The sequence below is a fragment of the Microcebus murinus genome, chromosome 20, assembly GCF_040939455.1.
Source record: "Microcebus murinus isolate Inina chromosome 20, M.murinus_Inina_mat1.0, whole genome shotgun sequence".
NCBI classification, from domain to species: Eukaryota; Metazoa; Chordata; class Mammalia; order Primates; family Cheirogaleidae; genus Microcebus; species Microcebus murinus.
In genome coordinates, this window is record NC_134123.1 from 32,708,902 (window position 1) to 32,731,916 (window position 23,015).

Genomic DNA, 23,015 nt, shown 5'->3' on the forward strand with positions numbered 1-23,015 from the left:
CACTTGGGGAAGGAAGGGCTGTATCACAGTTCTGGGTACCTGGCTTCATAAATGGTCACCAAACCAATGACCTGAACCCTACAAAGTAGCACATTTCATCTATCTCTTTGGGTACTGCTTCCATCTGAGAAGAACCAACCACCACGTGACTTTGTGGACATGATGTCACCCTGTCACTTCACTCCCTGGGTCTTGACATCCCCCTCTTGAAACTATTCCCATGAGTCTGTACCTCTTCCACCTCCCACTCCCTGTCCGTGTCTTATCTGTCTGCCACCTCCCCACCCCTTTTCCAGAAGCCGAAAGTCTCATCTAACCCTTGTATCTCAGGGTCCTGTTTGAGTAAAACGAAGTCTAACACTGGCACATGGCTGTTTTATTCCCACTCCTTTGCAAGGATCCTTTATTCTCTTATTGTTATTTCAAAATCATTCAACTCCTTTCGTTAGGCACCGAATAACTTATGGGAAAGCCCAGCATTCGTGGGGAAACAGTATTGAGTCCTCCTTATTTGCCAGTCTGTGCTAAAGTAGGGATTAGAAATCTTCAGATGCTTTGGATGAAATATCAAAGTGCTAAATCAGATGTTGCCCGCATCACTTCCGAGCGGGAAGACCTATAGATTGGGTGGTTTTCCACAACAATGGTATAGGGAGCGTTGGTCCACACGGGTCTACTCCAGCTATTCTGAGGGTCTTTATCCACCCCCCAAATTAGCAGATGAGGGGAGGGTCCTGTTCCAAACCCCCAGCATGGCCAGGCTGTGGCCTCAGGCTCCTCTTGGGTGTATCTAGACTCTTTCTTTTGGCTCTGTAGCCTCAGGCAACAGTTCCATCTTTCTAAGCTTTAAAGTTTCTTCATTCATAAAATGAGGATAATAACAGACTTAGCTCACATGTTACTGAGAAATAAATTAGATTATTAGTATAGAGCATTGGCTTAGTGCCTGGTGTGTAGTGAGCAGACAATAAATGTGAGTTGTAATTATTATCTAATTATTTAAAAGTATTAAATAATAATAATACTTAGCATTATGGAAAAGAACAGTCCAAACCTGCTTGGCTCTCACACCATTGCCATTCGCTGAAGCAGCAACAGCAAGCAGCTGGCTTTGACTTTCCACAGGGCACCTGACCCCAGGTGTCACGGCAGCACTCTGAGGTGTGGCAGAATGTTGCATGAGGTCACGTGACAGGTAGGAACCGTGACCTTTCTGAAATGTCTGAAAGTGCCATCCTTCTATTCAAATATGAGTTTCTAAGGAGAGAAAATTCTTAGAAAAATGTGATTGTATGTAGCTTCTAGAATGGGTGGCACAAACATCTTTAAAATATTTGATGAGAAAGACCTCTCATTTCACATCTCAGACCACTGTGTGATGTCACTGATGCTGTCATTAGACCCGGCAGCGCCCAGCTTAGGGCTTGCTTTTGTGTGGCAGCAGCGTCCCTTCTGCATCTGGCCGCTGGCGCGCTGCGTGGGCCGCTTTGACCAGCTCCAGACTGCAGAGTGCCTTGACCACGGGCCAGAGATGACAGGTGTCATGGTAGGCGGGGGTGGACACGAGTGGCTTTTAAGCAGGAGGCTCAGCATGGCCTGCGGGTTGATCCCCAGGCCTGGGAGGATTTGTTGCCTCTTCTCTCACAGAGCCACAGTGTCCTGTGCGCACAGCTGTGTGCCCTGGTCCTTCCCTGGGCCGGTGGGAGCCGAGTGCTGAGCCCAGAGAGAATGGAGGTTGGTTCAGGTCCGTCCTCTCTCCCTCAGGTCTCTGGAGAAGGCCCAGGTCCTAAATCTGCTAGAGAGTCTGTTCCAATCCAGTCAGTCAGTGCTGCTGTCTCATACCAAGGGTTGGGGCAATATTCACTTATTTTGCCAAATAACCTGGAAGGATGGAAGGCCAAGTCCGTCTCTGTCCAAACTGAATTCAGCTGCCAGCATGGTCGGTTGCATCCTGTTGAAGAAGCGCAGCTGTTTGAGCAGGGCGGGCGTGCCCTGCAGCGGGTCCCACCGTTGGGTCACAGTGGAGCCAGCTCAGTTGTTAGCATTGAAAACGGAGGGAAGACGCCTGTCGGCACCTTCCATCTCCGTGCCTCAAACTCGAAGGAAATGACTCAGGAATTACCCGTGATGAATTAACCTTAGTAAAATGCAAAACACACCCCCAGGTGCTTGTGCGAAGTGACTTTCGAGTTGGAACTTGGGACAACTTGAAAAACATAAGAAATTCGAAGACTTTGCCTCTGGAGGGCTGTTGATTTATAGCCATGGTTGTCCTTTTTCCCCAGCCCTGTCTGCTTGGGGCTGCCTGAACTCCTGGGTCCTCGTGTTTCTCTGTAGTGTGGTAGAGTGGGATTTGTTCTGGAGCCTTCTGCACTGTTGCTGAGTCAAGGGCGGCAGAGACACTGGCCTGTGCTCCGTGCAGTGCAGCCTGTCTCTTCCGCTGCTGTACCCCAGCTCTTAGCAGGAGCCTGGCCGTCACAGCGGTTCAGAAATAGACTTTTGTGAAGCCACACTTCTGTGAGGTCATCTTCGTGGAGAACTTAACCCGTCCTATTCTCCCGCTGAGTTGGGGGACAGCAGATGGTCCCTTATCTCTTTTTCCTGTGAACTGTGAGCTAATTTAGGTGTTTCCTTCTTCCTGGAGGTCAGAAAATAGGACCTATCTTCGGGTGTGACCATTGCGACAGTTGCAGGGGAGAAAAACTGCATGAAGCTTTATGGACTGTTTCTCGAAGGGAAATGACAAGACACGCTAGGGGGCCAGTGGTCTCCCCCGTTAATACCCTGTTAACAAGCAGGCGTCCCCTTCTACTCTGGCCTCTTTAGAAAGGAGATGCCACAGGGCTGGTGCAGCCGGTGGTGGCTGCCGCCTCTCTGGAGCTGCACCGGCAGGCCCGGCCTCCCTCTGAGCGGCGCAGACAATCCATCCCTCCTCAGTCACGGCGCTCTCATGTTCGAAGGCCACCGTCTGTCTACCCCCGCAAACTTCCTCGGCTTTCTCACCTGCTCTCGCCCTGCGACTGTCAGACTCCCCGGCGATGCTGGTGGGGGTTTTGGTTTGGTTTTTTGGACGCTTTCCAGACTCTGTGTAGTTCTTCCCTTTTCTTTTCATTTTTTTTTAAAGCCTCACAAGCATTTACTAAATGAACATGCCTTTGCAAGTTTGTTATTTTCTCTAAAGTGATGAATCCTGACAGCTTGCTGTGGATTTAGGATTGAGGAATACAAGGAGTATTGATTCTTGGACGTGGTCAGCCACAGTGGTGCTGTGGGAAGGGACATTGATGATTACGTCCAGGGTGTGGAGGTCAGACTGTTCTGGGAGCAGTCTGACCAGCGGAACCGGAGTTGAGTGACATTGTCTCCATGGTTTCGGGTCAGGTACTTTTTGTGAGTGCGTCTGAAGGTCAGCGTAGAGTTGGTTGTTTTTGTTGGCATCATGTTGACTCATAGCAAGCGGACCATCAACTAATGAGCTGCCTGTCTGTATTGTACTTGTGTAACTTTGGATCAAAATGTCAGACTCCCTTGCTAGTCATGTGTGAGTTTCTACCGTGTTGTTTCCACACCATGCCAGGCACGCAGAAGGTGCTCAGCCAATGCCCAGAGAATGGACAAATCTCCCAGCAAGAGGCGCCTTTTAGACCTAGCCCACTGCCATGGTCTGCCAGCATCCTTCTGGGTCCCAGTTGTGTCATTCTCTAACTATCCCTCTCAGCTTATGTTTCCTGTGTTCTCCATCATGTGTTATTTGCATTCGAATCCGAGTAATTAATGAAGATATAGGTTAGAACCTGCGCTGGTGTTTGCCCCATGAGAGGCGGAGACGTCTTTCCACGTTGACTCTCTGGGCAAGGCTGCTCGGCCACCCTAATGCGTCAAACATAAGACCTCGTCGGTTGTAAGATTCGCCATTATTTCATGCACCACTAGGAAAGATTAAGCACTGTCCCTTTAAGTATCACACATTTTCTTATCACTTAGAATTTTTACTTAATCCTTACTGAAGGAATATCCTCTAGAATTAATTAGACAGAGATTATTATTGCATGTCACTCTTCTCTATAATAAAGAAGAAAATATAAGCAAAATAAATGGGCTGAAGTACTTCTAAAACTTCTTCACCACCAAAGACCTGTGTTTCTGAAGCTGTCACAGCACTGTGGAAGTCACCGGTTTCTGTGCCGTGTTACCCTGCAATGTGCTCTTTCTAGAGTGCTCCGGAGGGCATGGCGGCGGGGGAGGCTGGTGACGTTCTGTGTCCTGGGGCAGGTGGTGGTTACATGGGCATATTCACTTTGAGAAGATTCATTGAGCGGTATGATTATAATTTTGCACTTTATGTGCAGAATTTTTAAAATTTCTTTAAAGAAGAAAAGGAGGGCCCACTCTTATCTCCAGTGACAGCTGTGTCATTATGGGGCCAGTTGAAAGCAACAGTGAGGCATACTTGATTTCAGAGAGCTTAAAATGCAAAAAAAAAAAAAAAGTGCATTTTAAGATAATGAAGAACAGTATTTATAAATGCACTTAATGACACCATGTTTAGGCCACGTCTTTCTGTCTTGTCCTCAGAGACAGACGGTGAGTTTAGGGACCTTGCTAAAACCCAGTGTTCTCTCTCTGCATCTCAGACTGCTCAGACTGCAGCTCAGACTGGTTGTTACACTTTGATCTCCAGGTGTGTAACCCACACAACACAGCTCCAGAGCTCGGCCAGCGCCGGCTTCCAACCTCAGCCCTCACCACTTCCCTTTCTCGGTGCTTGCGAGGCCGTCGTCTCGGTCACCTCTCTCTAGGTACTGCCCCGCTTGGGTATCTCAGTCTGCTTCCCAGAATCCCACGCTGCCCCTTTTGAAAACGAGGTCTGCGTTTGCTCTCCTCGCCTCTCCACCCGCCTGTTGCCTTGGTGTTCTCAGAGATATTCACCTTGGCCTTAGGGCTGCCACTGGGGGGAAATCCAGTTTGCACAGCAGGCGGGTAGGGCGTAATGTGGTGGTGTTCCCTTATCCAACGCTTCAGTTGACTCAAGGAAATCAGATGATGATGCGACTTTTGACAGGTGCCAAGGAGCAGATATTCAAGTTTACCGAATAGCCAAAAACAGGCAAAGAAGAATGTTTTTCTAACAAATGTTACTTCATACTGTTAAAAAAAAAAGTCCTTCTCAAATGCTGCCGTTCGCTAAAAGAAATCAGCTGCTGCTGAGCCTCTTGGCAAGTGCACTGCCGTGTGTGTCTCAGAGCCAGGTGTTCCACTTGGCCTTGCGTCTTCCGATAGCCAAAGAATCATGTTCTCACAGCAAGCAGGTTAGCTCTTTTTTTGTTTTTTTGAGACAGAGTCTCACTCTGTTGCCCGAGTTAGAGTGCCGTGGCGTCAGCCTAGCTCACAGCAACCTCAGACTCCTGGGCTCAAAGAATCCTCCTGCCTCAGCCTCCCGAGTGGCTGGGACTACAATGCGCCACCATGTCCGGCTAATTTTTCTATATAGACTTTTAGTTGTCTAGCTAATTTCTTTCTATATTTAGTAGAGAAGGGATCTCGCTCTTGCTCAGGCTGATTTCGAACTCCTGAGCTTCAGCAATCCGCCCACCTCGGCCTCCCAGAGTGCTAGGATTACAGGCGAGAGCCACCGTGCCCGGCCAAGGTTAGTTCTTAAGGCGAGGATATGTCTCTGTCAAGCACTCCGCCTCACTAGAAGCTAGCAGATCATGGTGCATCGGCCAACAAGTGTGCTCCGTCTGTGTCTTAGACCCAGATACTCAGCCAGGCCTCGCAAGCAAATCACGTTTTCCCGGCCGGCGAGTTAGGCCGTAACGAAATGGCCTTTGCTTGTCCAACTCTGCAGTTCACTTAAGAAAGCAGATGACAGTGCATCGCCTGACAGGTGCGCCTCCGTGTATATAACAGAGCCAGATCTTCCAGTTCGCTTAATAGCCACACACAGGAACAGAGAAACGTTTTCCTAACTCGTGCATTGGTTGGTACGTGCGTGTCGTTAGGCGAGTTCCTTCTCGTGTCTCCGGTGGCGATGCAGAGAGCTCGTCTAGGCTGTGAGCGGTGATTCTCCAGTGGCCGGTGCTGGGAGCCGGCCCCCTACCAAGGGGCTCTCAGGCCCCCTCTGACCTCCAAGCTGGTGCCTGTGCTACCTGCCTCATCTGCACACGGCACGGGGAGTGGGCTGGATCTGTCCCCACTGCCGTCCTCATCCGTGACCTGACAGTTTTGTCTCATTGGGCAGCACGCCCCACTGGAGCAGCCCTTGCATATAGCTAAGACGCTGCTGTTCTCTGTGCCCGGGGGAACAAAGCCAGGCTCTCGAGTGCGCGTGGCAGAGTGACAATTCTCCCTGCCTGGTAACTGCAGCACGTGGATCCTATTTTGGTCATCAAATCAGAACATCGGCCCCTCAGGCCCTCTTCAGTGAATTCAAGCACAAGCACGAGTGGTCTGTGACCCGCGCTTGTCAGAAGTCCTCTTGAGACATCTGGCATGTGAGGGAGAGGCACTCCCATGGGCGTGTTAACTGTCATGTCTCATGTGTCAGGAAGAGCTTATCTTCACCTAGTAACAAGCTCCAGCCACAGACCTGTACCAGATTGATGTCACGTGTGCCTTCAGATGCTTGGAGAGTCATTTAAAGAAATGTATGTGTCAACATCTTTGTATCTTTTATAGAACCTTGTTAGAGACCTTGTCATTACAATAATCAGCATCTTTGCATATGAGGACCTTCTAGACAAATGCATTAGTAAATTCAGTGTCTGGAAAAAATTACTCAGCAGATACATTTGTCAAAATCAAAAACATTTTATGGCCCAGGATGCTTTCGTTTTTTGCTTTGGCTGCCAGGAAACTCAACTAAATTCATTGTCAAATACAGTCATAGATTTATATGATTCCACTGGCCTGTACATTGCTCAATGGGTGTAAATTCTATGTCTGAACAGCTACCTGAACACACCAACTTCTAGAAAGACATCAGTGGTATTTTCCTATTACTTGTCATGTTTTCATGCATTGGAACAACTATTGCTTCATAGCACTAAAATAGCCAAAAATCCTTTCCTGATTCCCAGGCCAGCTCACACTCATCACCCAGCCCAAAGTGACGAGCGGATCCGTCAGGAGCACCAGTACTGAGCTAGTCAGCTCCCGGCACAGGCAGGCAAAGGTCCTTGCTGTGTCTCATGGTGTGAGAGGCAGGTTCTGAACCTCAGGAGGCCTGTGTTTATGTGCCTCTGCCAGTGGCTGCTGAGTGGCTGGGCTCCAGGGACTTCATCGGCCACATGTACTCACAGCCTGGGCCAAAGCCAGCCCACTGTGGTTCTTACTGCAAGTCAGGAAGGATGGAGTGTGTTCAGCAGGTGCTGACAGGAGCCGCTGCACTGCTGAGGCTGTGACAGCAGGCTGGGGGGTGTGGAAGTGCCCCTTGGCCCCACCTGCACCCTGAGACTCTGAGGCTCCGCCAGTGCTGACCCTGGTGCGCAGGGCACGGCACCAAGGCTTCCGTGGAGCCTTGGTAATCAGCATTGCCCTGGTCGTGTTCACAGTGGCGTGTTTCCTTACGGGCTGATTGCGTTTGGCACTGCGTTCAAGGAAGTAAAATACTGTCCTCCTTGGGCTTCCTGCCTTCCCCCCTCTCCTCTAGCTGTTTCAGTGAGGCACCATTTTCCTGGAAACCGTTTATGTCCGTTTAATAGCTGAGCAAGAACAGATAACAGTGATCTAATAATTGATCAAGTGCACTTGTCTCGAGGCAGCCGTGGGGAGCAGAAATCTAAGCCAGGGGTTCGCTTTGCCTGATTCCTGCATTGAAGCCCAGATCCACGTGGAGATCAAGTTAAAGCAAAGCACTATTTAGGGGACCGACCGGGAAGGCTCTATTCCAGTGGGGTCACCTGTGTTTTCAAAGGCCACGACAGAGAAAGCCATTAGCCAGATACAAGATAAAGGTTCAAATTTCTTTCCGTGTTGAGATAGTGAAAAATACTTGCCTGATGACAAAGGCCTTCTAGAAGGGAATACAAAAAAGCAAGACGGTGATTATGTGGACATGGGGAAATGAGGGGTTTCCCAGCCTTTCTGTAAGAATATGTTTATGGTAACAGGAAGTGAAAACCAAATCGTCCCCACACGCTCTTAAGGAGGTCAGTGCATGGTCCTGGTTGGCAAGCTCAGTGGCAGGAAGGGTTTGGTGTGTCCTCTCCTGCTTCCTAGGCTGGGCGTGCACCCCAGGGCTGCCTTTTGAGGCCGGAGATTCCCAAACCTTCACGGAGCCCTCAAGTACTTTTCTTTTTGCTTTCTTTCTTTTATTGTAGAGACGGGGGTCTCACTCTTGCTCAAGCTGGTCTCAATCTCCTGAGCTCAAGTGATCCTCCCGCCTCGGCCACTGTGTCCACCCTGGAAATTAAATGTTTTTATAGAATTGCTCCTTAAAAAGTAAACTACTCTGATAATACCGGCTCAGTTTCTCCTTTCAGCCGTCTCACATGGCCACAGCGGGGGGAGACCTTCAGCTTCCCCCCTCCAGCCAGGAGGCCCTTTCATAGGGTGCCTCATTTATCTCGGTAACCATCCCACTGAGGAAGGAGACAACAGTTCAGATTCATGTGTTTCAAAAATAGGCAACTGGGCACAGATGTGAATAATTTCCCCGTGCGACTCTGCGGCGAGCTTTTCCTAGTCTTGGCGCTTCGTCCGGGGTCGGGGAGAGTGAAGAAAGTTCAGGCCTCCCTTGGAGACTCGGTGGTCTCTTAGGTCCCAGCCGACGTGTCCACGCCCGCCCTTCCTATGCACGCCCTGCTCTGTCGCCAGCAGCCAGACATGGCGGTCGGAGCGCTGAGGTTGGGGTTCGGTGGTGTTGCCACCCCACAGTCGACAGGAAGGTTCGGATGTAAAACCCGCCAATGTGTGTGTTGCTGCCTCGGACAGGCCTCCGGGAAGGTGATCTGGTACACCTCTCACAAGCCTTGACCGTGTGCGCACCCCTTGGCCAGCATCTCCACATCTGGACACATCTGGCGGGGTGGGGCCCACTGCCTCGGCATTTGGCGTCTGTGCCTGGCCACTTCTGGCTGTGTGGCTGTGGCCTGCGCAGCCTCTCCCAGCCTGACTGGCTGCAGTATGACGATGAGAGATGAACGAGGGGCATGTACTTGTGACACTGTGTGTGTGTGTGTGTGTGTGTGTGTGTGTGTGTGTGTGTGTGTGTGTGTGTGTCCTGGCTATGTCAGGCAGCAGTCCCCAACCTTCTTGGCATCAGGGACTGATTTCGTGGAAGACGATGTTCCATGGACAGTGGTGTGGGGGAGGGGGCAGCAGAACTGTGGGCAGCGGGTCCCTAACAGACCTCGGATGAGTACTGGGGTTGGGGACTGCAGGGGCGAGCTTTTGCAGCTCTCCTCTTGGTGGGAGGAGCAGGATGCTTGGTAGATCCTGGGAACACTCAGAGAGGGCGTTGCTGGAGGTTGGTGACAAGGGGCAGTGTCACTGAAAGTTCCAGATGCTCCCCCAGGGAGCCCTCGTCTGATTGCTCCAGGCCAGCCTGGTAGAGGGGTCACAGCTCTGGCTGCTCTGGGGTGCTGCAGAGATGGGTTTGAGCAAGGCTCCACAGTGACGTGGCAGAGCAGCAGCACGGGGCAGTCTCACGAGCCCCTTCCGCAGCTGGGGGCTGCGTGGCGCTTAGGAAGTCTCCCTCCGGAACACGGGCGCCGGGGCCTCTCCTCCCACAGCAGCTGTGCCCATCGACCCTCCTGGGTCTTGAACTGTCCAAAGCCATCATCACATGGGGCCTGTGTGCCTGCTGTTCCCTCTGCCTCGTCTGTCAAGGCTGTTCTCCCTCCCCCTCAGCTCAGAGACCTGCCTCCCTGAACTCCAGGTCCCAAGAAGCCACCTCTCAGCACTCCCAGGGACACCTTGAGATCGGCTCTGTAGCAGTTAGTGCCACAGGAGCTCTCGCTTGGTTTTATTATTTTATTAGCCGTCTCTTCCCCTCTCCCTGCCCCCGACTAGATTCTCACGCACGAACAGGTGCTCCGTGAGGTCGTACTGCTGCCTGTTGTATTTCTAGCTCCTTGCACAGTAGCTGGCGCACGGTAGGTGCTCAGTAAGAATTTGTGGAATGAATGGGTGTTTGTAAGATCTCATAAGGGCACTGGAAGTTCTAGGCTGACTTACAACCCTAGCCTAACTTCATGGTAGAGACTTCTACCATGGGGCCGAAGACATGAATCGCCAAGTGCAGCTGCGGGGAGGTGTGTTCTGCTCCAAGTCCATGCACAGGCATTGGTGGTGTCTGTACCACGTGGTGACAGATTCCTCATGATTGAAAACCCTGTTTCTCAGAGTCTGGGAACCTGGCGGTAGGTCTCAGTGCCTCCTTGTATGTAGAACACAGCAAATGGATTGGGGTATAATCCACAGACAGCGTTTTTGGCTCCCAGAGTGTTTTGAAATAAATTTAAATTAGTTGCCAATGTTGAAAAACGGGAAGATTTCACATAGTGGATTTTTCAGCATTCCTTAGAAAACTCTAGAAGATCTGCTGCTAAGGGCCTGTATTCCCTAATACAACACCAGGCTGACTCTGAGCAGGGACAGTGTGGTTGCCCCCCTGGGCCACTTCCTCTTGGTTCTGCAGCTGGCTGGGGCAGCCACCTGAGGTTTGTGACCCTGGAAGTATGAGAGTGGCCGTCACCTGGTCCTGCTTGGGGGCCCAGAATTACCTTTCCTTCCTGGAGGAGGAGGATGGGGTTGTTTTCCAGGCCCTGACCCCACATGGTCACTTCACCATGTCACCATGTCATCTTGGCTCCATGAATGAGCCTGAGAGAGACGAGATCCTTGAGCCAAGGGATCCCAGGGGGCAGGGGTGGCACAGGGCCCAGGGACACACACTGCAGCCAATAGTGCCCAGGACTAGCCCTCCTGCCACCCACTCTGCTTTCTCTCGCTTTGTGCCTCTCCTGAGATTTTGTCACCTTCTTCCCCAGCCCACGGAGGAGGTATTTAGCACTCAGGCTCCTGGGAAAGTGTGACTCACACGCTCACAGCACGTCCCTGCTGGAAGGGCGCTGGGGAGCATCTGGCCAGCACCCCCCACCCCCAGCGCCTGGGGCTGGATCAGAAATAGCCGAGATCATCCAGCTTGATCTGGAGCCCCCTGCACTGCGGCAGATGGAGGCGGCTTCTGACTGCAGGGAGGGTTTCGGGATCCAGTATCTTGTTTCCATTTCCCTGATTGTTATTGTTTGCTGCCTGCATCGCTGTGATAATGAACGAAATGAAAGGGGCAGTCACCTCACTGCCAGCACTGCAATGCCTCTCAATATTCTTTTCCAGTCCTTTTTCATGTGTACACGGTTGTAATCGTGGTGACGATAAATTTCTCTCCTGGCAGCGTCCCCGTGCCCAGAGCAAGGCATGGCACGCAGTGGGCTTCGGTGAACTGTGCTGACCACAGAACGTTCTGTTCACTTCATTGCAAAGTGAACATCTTCCTAATTGCATCGTACGCCACGTCCTGTTATATCAAATTGTTAAAACTTATTTGCGATTTTGCTATATCTAGACGTTTTTCTCTCCCTGGTTTATCAGGATCATAAATACTGTCACAGGGATCGTTTTCCTCCACTTAACTGTTTTCATGTGTTTTGAATTATTTTCTTAGGCTAAATCTCAAGCATTTGAATTCCTAAAACAGGGCAGAAAAATAAGAAACTACTTTTTAAAATGGTACTTATCCCTATTGGCAGGAGCATTTGAGAATAGTAGTTTTATCATAACTTTGCCAGTATTTGGAGTATAATTTTTAAATTTTTGCTAGGTTAGTAGTAAAAGATGGCACCTTGTTGTTTTAATTTGCATTATATGTGTGGTCATTAGCAAGGTTGAAGAATCGCCTAAGCCTTTAATAGTTGTTTCTCCTTTTGTGTGCCCTACCTGTTCAAATAGTTTGTGTATCTGTTAGAATACAGATTTTCTTAGGCCGGGCGTGGTGGCTCACGCCTGTAATCCTAGCATTCTGGGAGGCCAAGGCAGGAGGATTGCTTGAGGTCAGGAGTTTGAAACCAGCCTGAGCAAGAGCGAGACCCCGTCCTACTACTAATAGGAAGAAATTAATTGGCCAACTAAAAATATATATACAAAAAATTAGCCGGGCATGGTGACACATGCCTATAGTCCCAGCTACTCAGAAGCTGAGGCAGCAGGATTGCTTGAGCCCAGGAGTTTGAGGTTGCTGTGAGCTAGGCTGATGCCGCAGCACTCACTCTAGCCTAGGCAGCAAATTGAGACTCTGCCTCAAAAAAAAAAAAAGAAAAAGAATATAGATTTTTTTTTAGAGTTGTGTAGATTATGATTAACTCAATTTTTCTATCATATTTAGTGCAAACATTTTCCTAGTGTGTGGTTTTCCATTTTTAATACCAGGCATGTTAGTTCAGGGTGATTTTTCTGTTCTTAGAGAGTCTGAGGATGTGGTTGGGGAAGGGCCTTGGACCACCAGTCAGGGGACTCCATGGCCGCCCTTGGGTCTCCAGCTCCCTGCACTGTTGTGGCTGTCCTCCGAGCCCGTTGGAGCCCCTGAGCTGTCCTGGCCTAGAAAGTTCTTTTGAGCTGAGGTTTATGTGTCTCTTTTCTTCACTGAGGCCGGCTGTGTGGGGCTCCCTGGATGTGTGCCTTCACCACTCTGGTGACCTCGGCCGGCTGTTCCCTCTTCCTGACTCAGGGTATTTAAAAATACCCCTGGCTGGCGAATCTGGAAGAATCCATGATCGATTAGTGACCATTAAGCTCTTAAGAAGCAATAAATGCTTTTCTGCTACTAAATTGTCCTCAGAAGGTACATTCAGTTCAATAATATTGACAGCCACCTCTGGCAGGCATTGTCTGAGACATCTGGGGTCTGGCAGGGACAGGGCTAAGTTGGAGATGGGCTCTTCTCCCGAGGGTCTGACCCTCCGGAGGGCTTTTACGTCCCGCTGAGTGTCTGTCCCCGTATGGTGAGGAAGGTTCCCAGGTACCTCCTGTAGGAGCAGCCAGAAAACCTGGTTTAGAGCAAAGATTTAAGCCCAGCTCTGCACTGCGTGACCCGTGTTGCTGACCCCCCACCCTTCACGTGTGTTTATGATCCAGTTTGTTCAGCAAATACGTGGTAGACATTTGCTTAATCAGGAGCTTGCACTGGGGACTGGGATTGCTGCAGAGGTGGCCAGGGCATGGTCCCCCTGGGGTGTGTGCATGCTTTAGTGGGTAAACAGAGAAACTCCTATGTTATCAGTAAAACAAGTGGAATTATAAAGAAATGCATCTAAGTAAAATGCTGGGGCGCCCACAGGAGATCAGTCATTAATTGTACACACGGGGCAAAGTAAAGTTTCTCAGAAGACGTGGCAGAGGCTAGGGGTGAATAGAGTTTCAGGGAACATTGGGGGAAAAGGAGAGAGACAAGGGAGAGGACCGCCTAGCCTGAGGAGCAAGGACACAGAAACAGAAAGGGGAATGTCATGCCCAGGGTGGCTGCAGCACAGGGGGAGGGGTGGGTCCCAGTGGCGAGTGTCATGCTTAGAAGCCACATGAGGTCTGAGAGGACGCTGCACTGGGACACAGCTCTGACAGCCAGGACAGGTTGGGTCTTGAGTGGAGGAGTGGGTGATGAGGAGAGGCCCAGGAAGTGAGGTGTCTGTTGCTCAGCAGGGCGGTTCTTCCGTAGCCACTGATTCCAGCCACAGCGAGTGGGTGGCTGGGATCACCCCTGGGATCCATGTTCCCAGCCCTGGATGGCCTTTTAGGTCTCGGCAGGGGCCTCAGCCCCGTGGGCTGGAGTGAGGAGGAGACCAGGTGCGGTGCCCTGAAGGTCCATTTGTGTGCCGCGGAGAAATCCTGATTGTCATTGCTTATTCGTTCATTTGTTTAGCGTTGGTTGAGTGCCTCCCACATACCAGGTGTTTAAAAGCAAAGTGGACCAGAAAAGAAAGATGGCATAGAGGCATCCCAAATTCTGGACCTGCAGAGATGATTCTCTTTGCAGGGAATGTGCGCCCTATCGATTGATCCAAGTTGGGATTCTGGCGGCTGAATTTCCCACGTGTGAGGAGTGGCGCTGTATGGTGATCACGCCTGTGTTTGTTTCCATCCTAGATGCCTTAGGGCCGTGTGAGCTGCTCCAGAGGCGCATTCTTGGTGACGGCCCGGGAGCCAGTCAGCTGGGCTCCCCTCCGGCATCCTCCCACAGCCCACCCGACCATGGAGGCCCCGGAGGTCCCAGTGGGCTCACTGATTGACTTTGGGCCTGAGCCACCAGCCTCCCCTCCCCTGGAGACCCCGCCCCCCACGCTGCAGGATGGGGACGGCTCCCTGGGCGACGGTGGGTCAGAGAGTGAGACCACCGAGTCGGCAGACAGCGAGAATGACATGGGCGAGTCACCCTCACACCCGTCCTGGGACCAGGACCGCCGCTCCTCCTCCAACGAGTCCTTCTCCTCCAGCCAGAGCACCGAGTCAGCCCAGGACGAGGAGACGCTGGCGCTCAGGGAGTTCATGCGCGGCTACGTGGAGAAGATCTTCTCCGGAGGGTAAGATGGCCTGGCACGGCCACAAGGTCCTAGGGGACCCAAGTCCTGTGCCAACTCAACACTGCCTCTCACTAGGACGCCACCTGAGGCCACCACAGTGGCTCTCACTCTGCCCTGGGCTGTGGGTAGTTCTGGGGGAGTTTTTAAAGAACACCTGAGCCTGGGCCCCACTCCAGACCCATGACATCAGTTCTCTAGGACATAGCCCAGTGTCAAATATGGCAAGGGCAGCCATGCCGAGAACCACTGGGAGGGAGCTCACCAAAGTGTCCAGCTCAGGTCAGCCAGGCACCAGACGTGACTGCAGGTCCCCTGTCCCTCTAGTCCCTGGCCCTCCCCCATGTGGTCCAGACAGATAGCACTCGGGCACAGAGAGGAGTGGCTTTTCTGTCTTTGCTCCACCTTTGTTTTCTGACTGGATTTTTCTCGTTTTGTGAGCACCTCTGCTAGGCCTTGGGGGGAGGAGGCAGCAGGATGAGGCAGGACTGTCACTGTACTGTCTGTGGTGGCCTCTGTGGGCTGCACATACTTATTGCAAAACATGCAGAGAATCATTTCTAAAGCACAGATCCTGTAGTCCCCGTAAGCCCTGCTCATTTCTGACGCCCGTGGTCCTGGACTGTTGGCTGTGCGTCCTCGAGCCAGGCCGTGGAAGAGGCTGTCTCCGTGGTGGTTTCTTCCCACTCACTGCTCTGATCACTCCGCTGATGCTCGTGTTGCCTCATCGTTGCTAGCCCCAGGGGACGCTTGTTTTGCTCCTGTGCCATCTGAGTGTTTCCAGGCCCGCTACTCACCAGTGCTCCTGTCTGGGTTAGAGCTGGCTGGGAGGTTAAACGAGGGGCGATGTGAGGGGAGGAGGTATCGGGCACCCACACTCCTGTGCTCACAGGAAGCTGGTTCTCAGGCAGTCACTTGCATGGGGACCCTTCCTTGCACCTCCTTGTGGCCTTTCTTCCATGGCTTTCGTGTGGAAAAAGTGAGGAACACTGAGGACAGGAAGCAACAGTGCAGGGCTGTGGTGTAGACTGAGAGATGGGCATCTGGGGACTGGCCGCACGCTTCCCTCGTTGTCTGGCTGCCTGTTACTATCTCCGCCAGAGGGGCACGCGCTCCCCAGTCTTGGGGGTTTGAGATGCTGACCGTCGATCTTCTGTCTGTCACGGCAGCATGTTAAATGCCGCAGGTCTTGCTGTGCAGACTATTGTCTGTGGGCCAGTCTCATAGGGACTTATAAAAAATGCAGAGTCTTGGGCCCTGCCTGGCCCCACTAAGTCAGAGTTTGCATTTTAATAAGGTCTGTGGATGATTCATACACATGTTAAAGTCTGAGAAGCACTGGTGTAAGGGACAATTTTCCAGTTTCATTAGAACCATACAAATGTTTGCCTGTTGACACGTGTGCAAAGGGTCCATTGTTTTCTTTCGTGATTCAGGCCCCTGGTCCGGCCAGGGTTAATTTCTACCTTTTCCAGGTATCCTGCCTCAGTTTGCTAGTCTGCAAGCGCAGACACCTGACAGCTCATCTCGCCCTCCGGGCAATGCCATGAGGACATGCTGTTATTTTTATTTCAAAGATGAGGAGCCTGGCTTAGAGAATGGGATCGGAGTTCCATGCAGACTTCCTGCTTCCAAAGTCCCTACTGTAACCCTGTAACCTTTTTTTTTTTTGGGGGGGGGGTTTCAAAAGATTGAAAGGGCTTTTTTTCCCTCTTCTCTTTTTTTAGGGAGGACTTGGACCAGGAGGAGAAAGCCAAGTTTGGCGAGTATTGCAGCAGTGAAAATGGAAAAGGCCGGGAGTGGTTTGCTCGCTACGTGAGCGCCCAGGTAAGCGAGGTGATGAGGAAAGGGGTTTCCTCTCAGGAAGAATCTGGAGGCGTATGACACACTGCCTCCTCTATCCCGTAATTCCACTCTGGAGAGCAGAGTCAAGGCAAACGACCTAACAGAAAACAATGTAAAACCTACGCACAGGTGCTCTGAAAAGGGCTGGTTAGCATAGTGAGCAATGGGAAGTAGCTCACTGGGGATGTCTCATTGTAAGGGAAAGAGTAAGAAACTGTGGTCTGTCAAATTCCAGGAAATTCCAGAAAAGTTCTTTTTTTAAAGCCAAGCATGCGGGGGTTCTATGCATGCATATTTTTATTAAGTAGCCCACGATACTCAGTTTTTGTGAAAAATAATATGTTCAAGACAATGACAGCTGTGTAAAGAAAAATATATAAACAAAGATCAGAAAAGAATTAAATTTTGTAAAATATCCACTAGGTTTTTTTTTTTTCCTGTGGAGTGGCTTGAATTCTTAATATTTTTTATCACAATTTATTTTTCATAGAATAATTAGAACATGCAGATATGCAAAAGGAGAAACTAATCACCCATAAATCCACAATACAGAAATAGTCAGTGTTATCATTTTGGGGTTTTGCCCTCCACACTTTTCTGTGTGTGGACAAGTGTGTGAAGTTCCTGCTTTTTAAAATCTCTGAAGGACAACCCTGAGCATGTCCTGCCAGCGGTGGCGTGTGGTGCCCAGCTCTGCCGCGGGTCCTGGCACGAGGGGACGTAAGAGGGTTCCACAGCACAGAGGAGGAAGTGGCCACCCTGGGTGGCCCATCCCGCTGCACTTAGAATGGTTGAGAGTGGAAAGCCTGTACCCTCCCTGAGCACTGTGTACGTCACCTCGCCCCTGACAACGTGTCTGGCCTCTTTCTGGACAGCGCTGCAACTCCAAGTGTGTCTCGGAACCGACCTTCTACCGCCTGGTGCAGTCATTCGCGGTGGTGCTGTTTGAGTAAGTCACGCTGTTGCTCACAGCCTTTGTCCTAAGGAGCCGTTCCCCCCCCTTCCCCGCCCGCTGTGAGTAACATCCACATGAGTCATCCATCGCATTGCCGATGTGCCCAGCGTCAGCTAAAAGGAGAAGCCGTGACCAGTGTCTCACGGCGCAGAGCTGGCGGTCCTCACCTGGCAGTGGAAAGTGGAGGATTGCAGCTGGGCGTGAGGCACATCCTCCCCCGCCGTCCTCATCCCCAGGGACAGGCTGTGATTATGTGCTGGGCTACCATCTTGGGGGAGAGCTCGCTCCCTGCATTGCCTATTGTGCAGCATTCAAACCAGATCACTGCCCAGCCCTCCTGCAAATGAACACTTAATGATACGACTGGAGGACTGGAGCCCGCCCTGTGAGTGCTAATTGGCCCCTTTGTTATAGAGGGTGTCAGCTGGTGGGGTGGGCGGGGCGTGGCCGTTAACCTAAGATTTGGGGCCAGCCCCATCCCTGCCTCTGTCCACCTGTCAGGTTAAGGAGCCAGACCTCTGATACACAGGTCCCCTTCCCAGGCCTGTGACTCTCTATGGGGGGTGTAGAGGGCTGGAGGGCGTGTGGCCGGGGCACTGGTCTGGACTGAGACCTGAGGCCTTGCTGCTGGAAGTCCTGGTCCTGCCCCTTCGAGTGAGTCGAGCTTCTTGGGCCTTGGCTTTCACCTATGAAGCGGAAGAGGTGGGCTGATGGAGCACACACTCCTCCCTGCGCAGAGTCAGTCCCAGCCCTCGGCCACGTGCCTGGGGGTAACTCGCCTAACTGAACCCGGGGGAGTGTGTGTGTTCTTCTCCTGTGCTAGCATCTCGGGAGCCAGGCACTAAGTTAGACCTACTTGTAAAGTAGTCTGGTGTTGCTTGATGAACTTGCGGTGAGAAAATCCGGGGGAAGGATTCTGCAGCTAGGTGGGCCCTCCTCTCATTCCAGGTGCCATCAGATGGACGACTTTGGGCCCGCCAAGAACCTCATGACCATGTGCTTCACCTACTACCACATCGGTGAGACACGGGCTCTGCCGACGGAGCTCAGACTTGGGGACTTGAGATTTGCCAACCGATAACGTGGCTTCGAAGGGAGCTTTCTTTACGGTTGAGGTCCAAGTGGTGTTGCTTCCAGAGAACACAGGAAGCGGATGCTAGGGAGGGCGTGAGCAGAGTGACACTTCCGCAGTGGGAGGGAGAATGTGGCCCACACCGTGGGGAAGAGGTTGACCGTCCACAGCGTGAAGGAAGCCACCAGGCTGTTAGGAAATGAGAAAATGTGCACACTGGGCACAACAGTTCATGGAGGAGACAGCAGTTGCTGGATGTGAGGATGGCAGTGTTGTGTGTTAGCAAAACGTGACACAGAGTTGGCTCTCTGGGGGACATGGGGGCAGCCTCAGACCGGGGCTGCAGAGAGCTCCAGGGGGTGGACTGGAGACTTCCTGCCAAGAGTGCGGGTTTTTCTTGGTGCTGAGGCTATGTTGCCTCTAACGGCTCATTGTGCTGGAATGTTCTGGTACATTGGAGTTTGAGGGCTCCCTGTGTGGATCTCCTTGGGCTGCAGCAGCAGAGCCTCATTTGGGCCACTATAAGTGAAGGTTGCTGGAAGCTTCTGTGTGGCCTGGAGCTGGGGCAGGGTGGCTCGGAGTACCGTGCTCCTTTGCCATCCTCTCTCAGGACCCATGTACTCCATCTTGGAGTGTGTCCCCTGCCCACTGCAATGTGCCTTCATCCCCTCTGCCTCCCACTGGCCCATCCTCCCCACACCCCTCAGCCAGGCAGGCCCTTCATGCCAGGCTACTCGTCAGCCACCTCTGGTCAGGTGGGAGCCCCTCATGCAACCTGTGGCTGCTCCTTCCCAAAGTGCCTGAGATGCATCTGTGCACAGACAGCTTCAGCTAGTAGGGGACACTGTGCTGCAGTCTGTGAGGACGCCTGAGCCTGTGGGGCCGTCCGCTGCCCCGAGGAAGGAACTCTGGCGTTGCCGTGGCTCCTCCCCTCCTCTGACCGACACCCCACAGTCCTCACTCACCTGTTCAGGCCCAGCCCAGGGGCCGTTGAGCCTGTCCAGAATCTGCCCTGTCCTCCTGCCACACTGGGAAAGCCTCTTCTTCTGCCCCGTGTGGCTGTGCCTCGGTTGCCGCGGTCAAGGCTCTGTGCTCAGGCCGTGAGCACACGTTCCTTACCACCCTTCCAGGCTCTGCCTCCCAGGGCTGGGGCCTGCTTGCTTCTTGGGTCCCTCCTGCCTCCCAGCCTACTTCCCTGGACATAGCAGGTGCTCACGGATGATCCTGCAGAGAGGGGGGCTGCCCCTCCCTCTTGTCTTGGGGTCCACTGAGCTTGCTGCCCCACGGCCCTGTCCGTGGGATGGAGAAATGAGGGTGGCGCTACACAAAGCTGCTCCAAGACGTTGGGGCGCTTCTCTCCAGCCCTCGGTGATTGGTCCTGCACACATCCTGTTCTCACTCCCCGCCTGTCCTTCTCCCTCCCTCCTCTTCAAGGAAAACCACACCTGCTCCCCTCGGAAGCCAAGGAGAAGCCGGCGGGGAGCGTGGACTCCTACCTGAGGTCGGCAAATAGCTGGTTGGCGGAGAAGAAGGACATAGCCGAGCGGCTGCTGAAAAACACCTCGGCCAGGACGGAAAACATGAAGGGCTTCTTCGGGGGGCTGGAGACCAAGCTGAAGGGCCCCCTGATCAAGAAAAATGAGTAAGTCACCTCATGGGGGTCTCTGGCCTGGCCTGGGGGGTGGCAGGGAGCATGCTGGCGTGAAAATGGGGGAATCTGTTCCCTGTCATGGACTCTGGGGCGGGAGCTCCTGAGAAGCACAGCTGCCAGCTGGCATGGCCTTGGTCCCCAGAGGCTTCTGTGGTTCCTTCCTGACATGCCGGGCGAGTCCCAGGGCACATTTGCGGGACCGATGAGAGCCTGTGAAAGTGTCAGCTGGTGGGGGTGGGGGTTACAGGCCCTCCCCCTTCCTCCTGCTCTAACTGGGCTGAGAGTTAGTGTGTTCGTGGTGCAGGGTCAGGACACAGGAGAAGACACTGTCCCCAGATGGACAGGTCTCTGGCAGAAACGCCAGGAACCTCTTGGGGAGGGGCATGTCAGGAGCAGGCCTGTGGAAGCTGAGCCTTCCACGCAAGGAAGGGGACATGTCAGCAAGAGGGAGCCCTCGGCCACCCCAGGGTCCCCACCATCACTACCGATGGCCTGGTTACAGCCAGGCAACTTGGCTTTGTTCCTGCTCTGGTCCGTACAGTTTTAGATTCAGAGAGAATGACATTAAGAAGCCTCAACACCACACTTGCTCAATTCTAAAACACTGGCAGTTGGCAAGTAGAGTATTGATTTCAGAAAAGTCTTTTCAGAGACAACACAGTAAACGTACACAGCCCCATCTTAGAGATCCGAGGTCTTTGATTTGAGTGAGCGTGGTGTGGGTCACATTTGTCCTCACCATGGTCTCTCCCGCAGGGACGACGAGAACAAGCCCAGGGAGAAGCAGCAGAGGACAGGTGAGTCTGCACCCCCTGCCCATCCCTGTAGCACTCCCTGGGGCCTGTCCCTTGGGCCCCACAGGGGGTTCAGACCAGCCCCCCATAAACCGGCAACCAAACAAACATGTCTGTAACGCCTGGGGCTTTACCCCCTCCTTGCGGCACAAGACCGTTGCCGGAGATGATGCCCAAGTTGCTGTCCCGCTCCACTGGTCCATATTACTGAATTTCCAGGGAAGGGCCACTTTTCTAAGGAGCTCAATTCCTTAATCCCAGGGAAGTTAAGTGAAATATTACTGGGAGGTGATAGCCATTCTGTGGACATCCCCCAGGAAGAAGTCCTTATTACAGGTGGGAATAGCGGCATCACTGGCTGTGGCTGGCAGAAAAGCTGTCGTGGAATTTTGATCATGTGTTCTGATGACCTGGGGGGAGAAGCAGTGGCTGGGGCGCTGTCGTGTGGGGTTTGCTGAGTGGGGGTGCATGGTCGGAGCTGTCCTCAGCCCTCTCCCTCCTCCTGTAGTGACTGTGTGCAGCCCAGAGGACGAGAAGAAAGGGGAGAAGATCTACCTGTATACTCACCTGAAACAGCAGCCCATCTGGTAAGGCCGGCCCGCAGCCCCCCGCACCTTCCTACCGCAGGGCAGCCCCACCCCCCAGGCTCCTCTAGATGCCTTTGCCTCCATCAGGAAAGACGGTCACTTATCCCACCCCATGGCCAGAATAAAAAAGGTGAACGTTAACAAGGTTGCCAAGGACGTGGTGGAGTCAGAGATCTCCTGTGCTGCTGGTGGGAGCGTGCAGTGGGGCAGCCGAGGAAACCGCCTGGCAGCTGCTCGCAGGTTAAGCACAGAAGCCACCCTGTGATCCGGCGGTCCCTCCCCTAGATAAGTGCGCGAGAGACGTGAAAACACATCCACACAAAACCTTGTGCACACGAGTCCATGGCAACATCGTTTGTAGCAGCCCTGAAGTGGAAACAACCTTCACGGCCATTCAATGGTGACAGATAAACACAGTGTGGTCTGTCCTTACCATGGAATGGAGCTCCGACACCTGCTGCCACAGCGATGAACCCTGTAGACAGGATGCGGAGTGGGAGAAGCCAGTCACAAAAGATCACAGATTGTGCGATCCCATTTATGTGAAATGTCCAGATCACAAAAGATCACAGATTGTGCGATCCCATTTATGTGAAATGTCCAGAACAGGCAAATTCCTAGAGACAAAGTAGATATGATTGCCAGGGGCTGGGGCAGGGCGTCTTTGTGGGGCGATGGAAGTATTCTAGAAATAGGTACTTGTGGTGGTTGCACACTCTGAGCACACTAAAAATCCCTGACTTGTACACTTTAGAGGGTGAATTTTACAGTATATCAATTATATCCCAATTTAAGGTATTATACGTGTTTAAAAAAATGAAGGTCATGGTTGAAGTGCAAGACCAGTGGTCAGGAGAAGTCTTGCCCATCATCCAGCTCCATGGTTGATGGCTAGTGTCAGTTAATCCCCCGAAGCCTCTCACCAGCCACATTGCAGGGCACGTACTAGCACCTGCAGCCCAGGTGGCAGACACACTCAGCTGCAGTCCCTGCCCATAACAAAGCAAGGGTCATGTGAGCTGATGACTGTGGCCAGGCAGTGCTGCAGGACACAGGGGGCGGAGGGCTGGGCTGAACCCTTGGGAATACCAAGGAGGCTGGACCTGAGCTGGCACAGGTACACACACAGAGGCAGAAGGGGAGGAAGTGACCAGCATATCCCACTTGTCCAGTGACTCAGCTCAGCCCCTCTGGTCCTTGACCTTGCTGTTGTCATTTAGAACCAGGATTGGCAAAATTTTCTTTTCTTTTTTTTTTTATTCCTTTATTTTTTTTTTCCATTTTCAGTTGGCCAATTAACTTTTTTTTTTTTTTTTTTTTTAGTAGAGACGGGGTCTCGCTCTTGCTCAGGCTGGTCTTGAATTTCTGAGCTCCAACGATCCACCCGCCTCGGCCTCCCATAGAGCTAGGATTACAGGCGTGAGCCACCGCGCCCGGCCGGCAAAATTTTCTGTAAAGGGCCAGATAACAAATATTTCAGGCTTTTTGAGCCATGTGATGTCTGTTAGTCACATAGCCGTGCCACCACGGTGCGAACC

General features: G+C 52.3%; 1 protein-coding gene across 3 annotated transcripts in view; it reads left to right on the forward strand.

Annotated features, from left to right (window-relative positions):
- KIAA0513 (KIAA0513 ortholog) overlaps positions 1-23,015 on the forward strand; it is a 43,138-nt gene that overhangs the window by 11,147 nt on the left and 8,976 nt on the right. For all 3 annotated transcript variants that reach the window (XM_012764640.3, XM_012764642.3, XM_075995835.1), the window contains exons 2-8: positions 14,143-14,576; positions 16,301-16,400; positions 17,294-17,367; positions 18,322-18,392; positions 19,880-20,087; positions 20,853-20,893; positions 21,399-21,477. In XM_012764640.3, coding sequence (XP_012620094.2) covers positions 14,248-14,576; positions 16,301-16,400; positions 17,294-17,367; positions 18,322-18,392; positions 19,880-20,087; positions 20,853-20,893; positions 21,399-21,477 — 902 coding nt within the window. In that variant the 5' untranslated portion in view covers positions 14,143-14,247. The remainder of the gene's footprint in view (positions 1-14,142; positions 14,577-16,300; positions 16,401-17,293; positions 17,368-18,321; positions 18,393-19,879; positions 20,088-20,852; positions 20,894-21,398; positions 21,478-23,015) is intronic.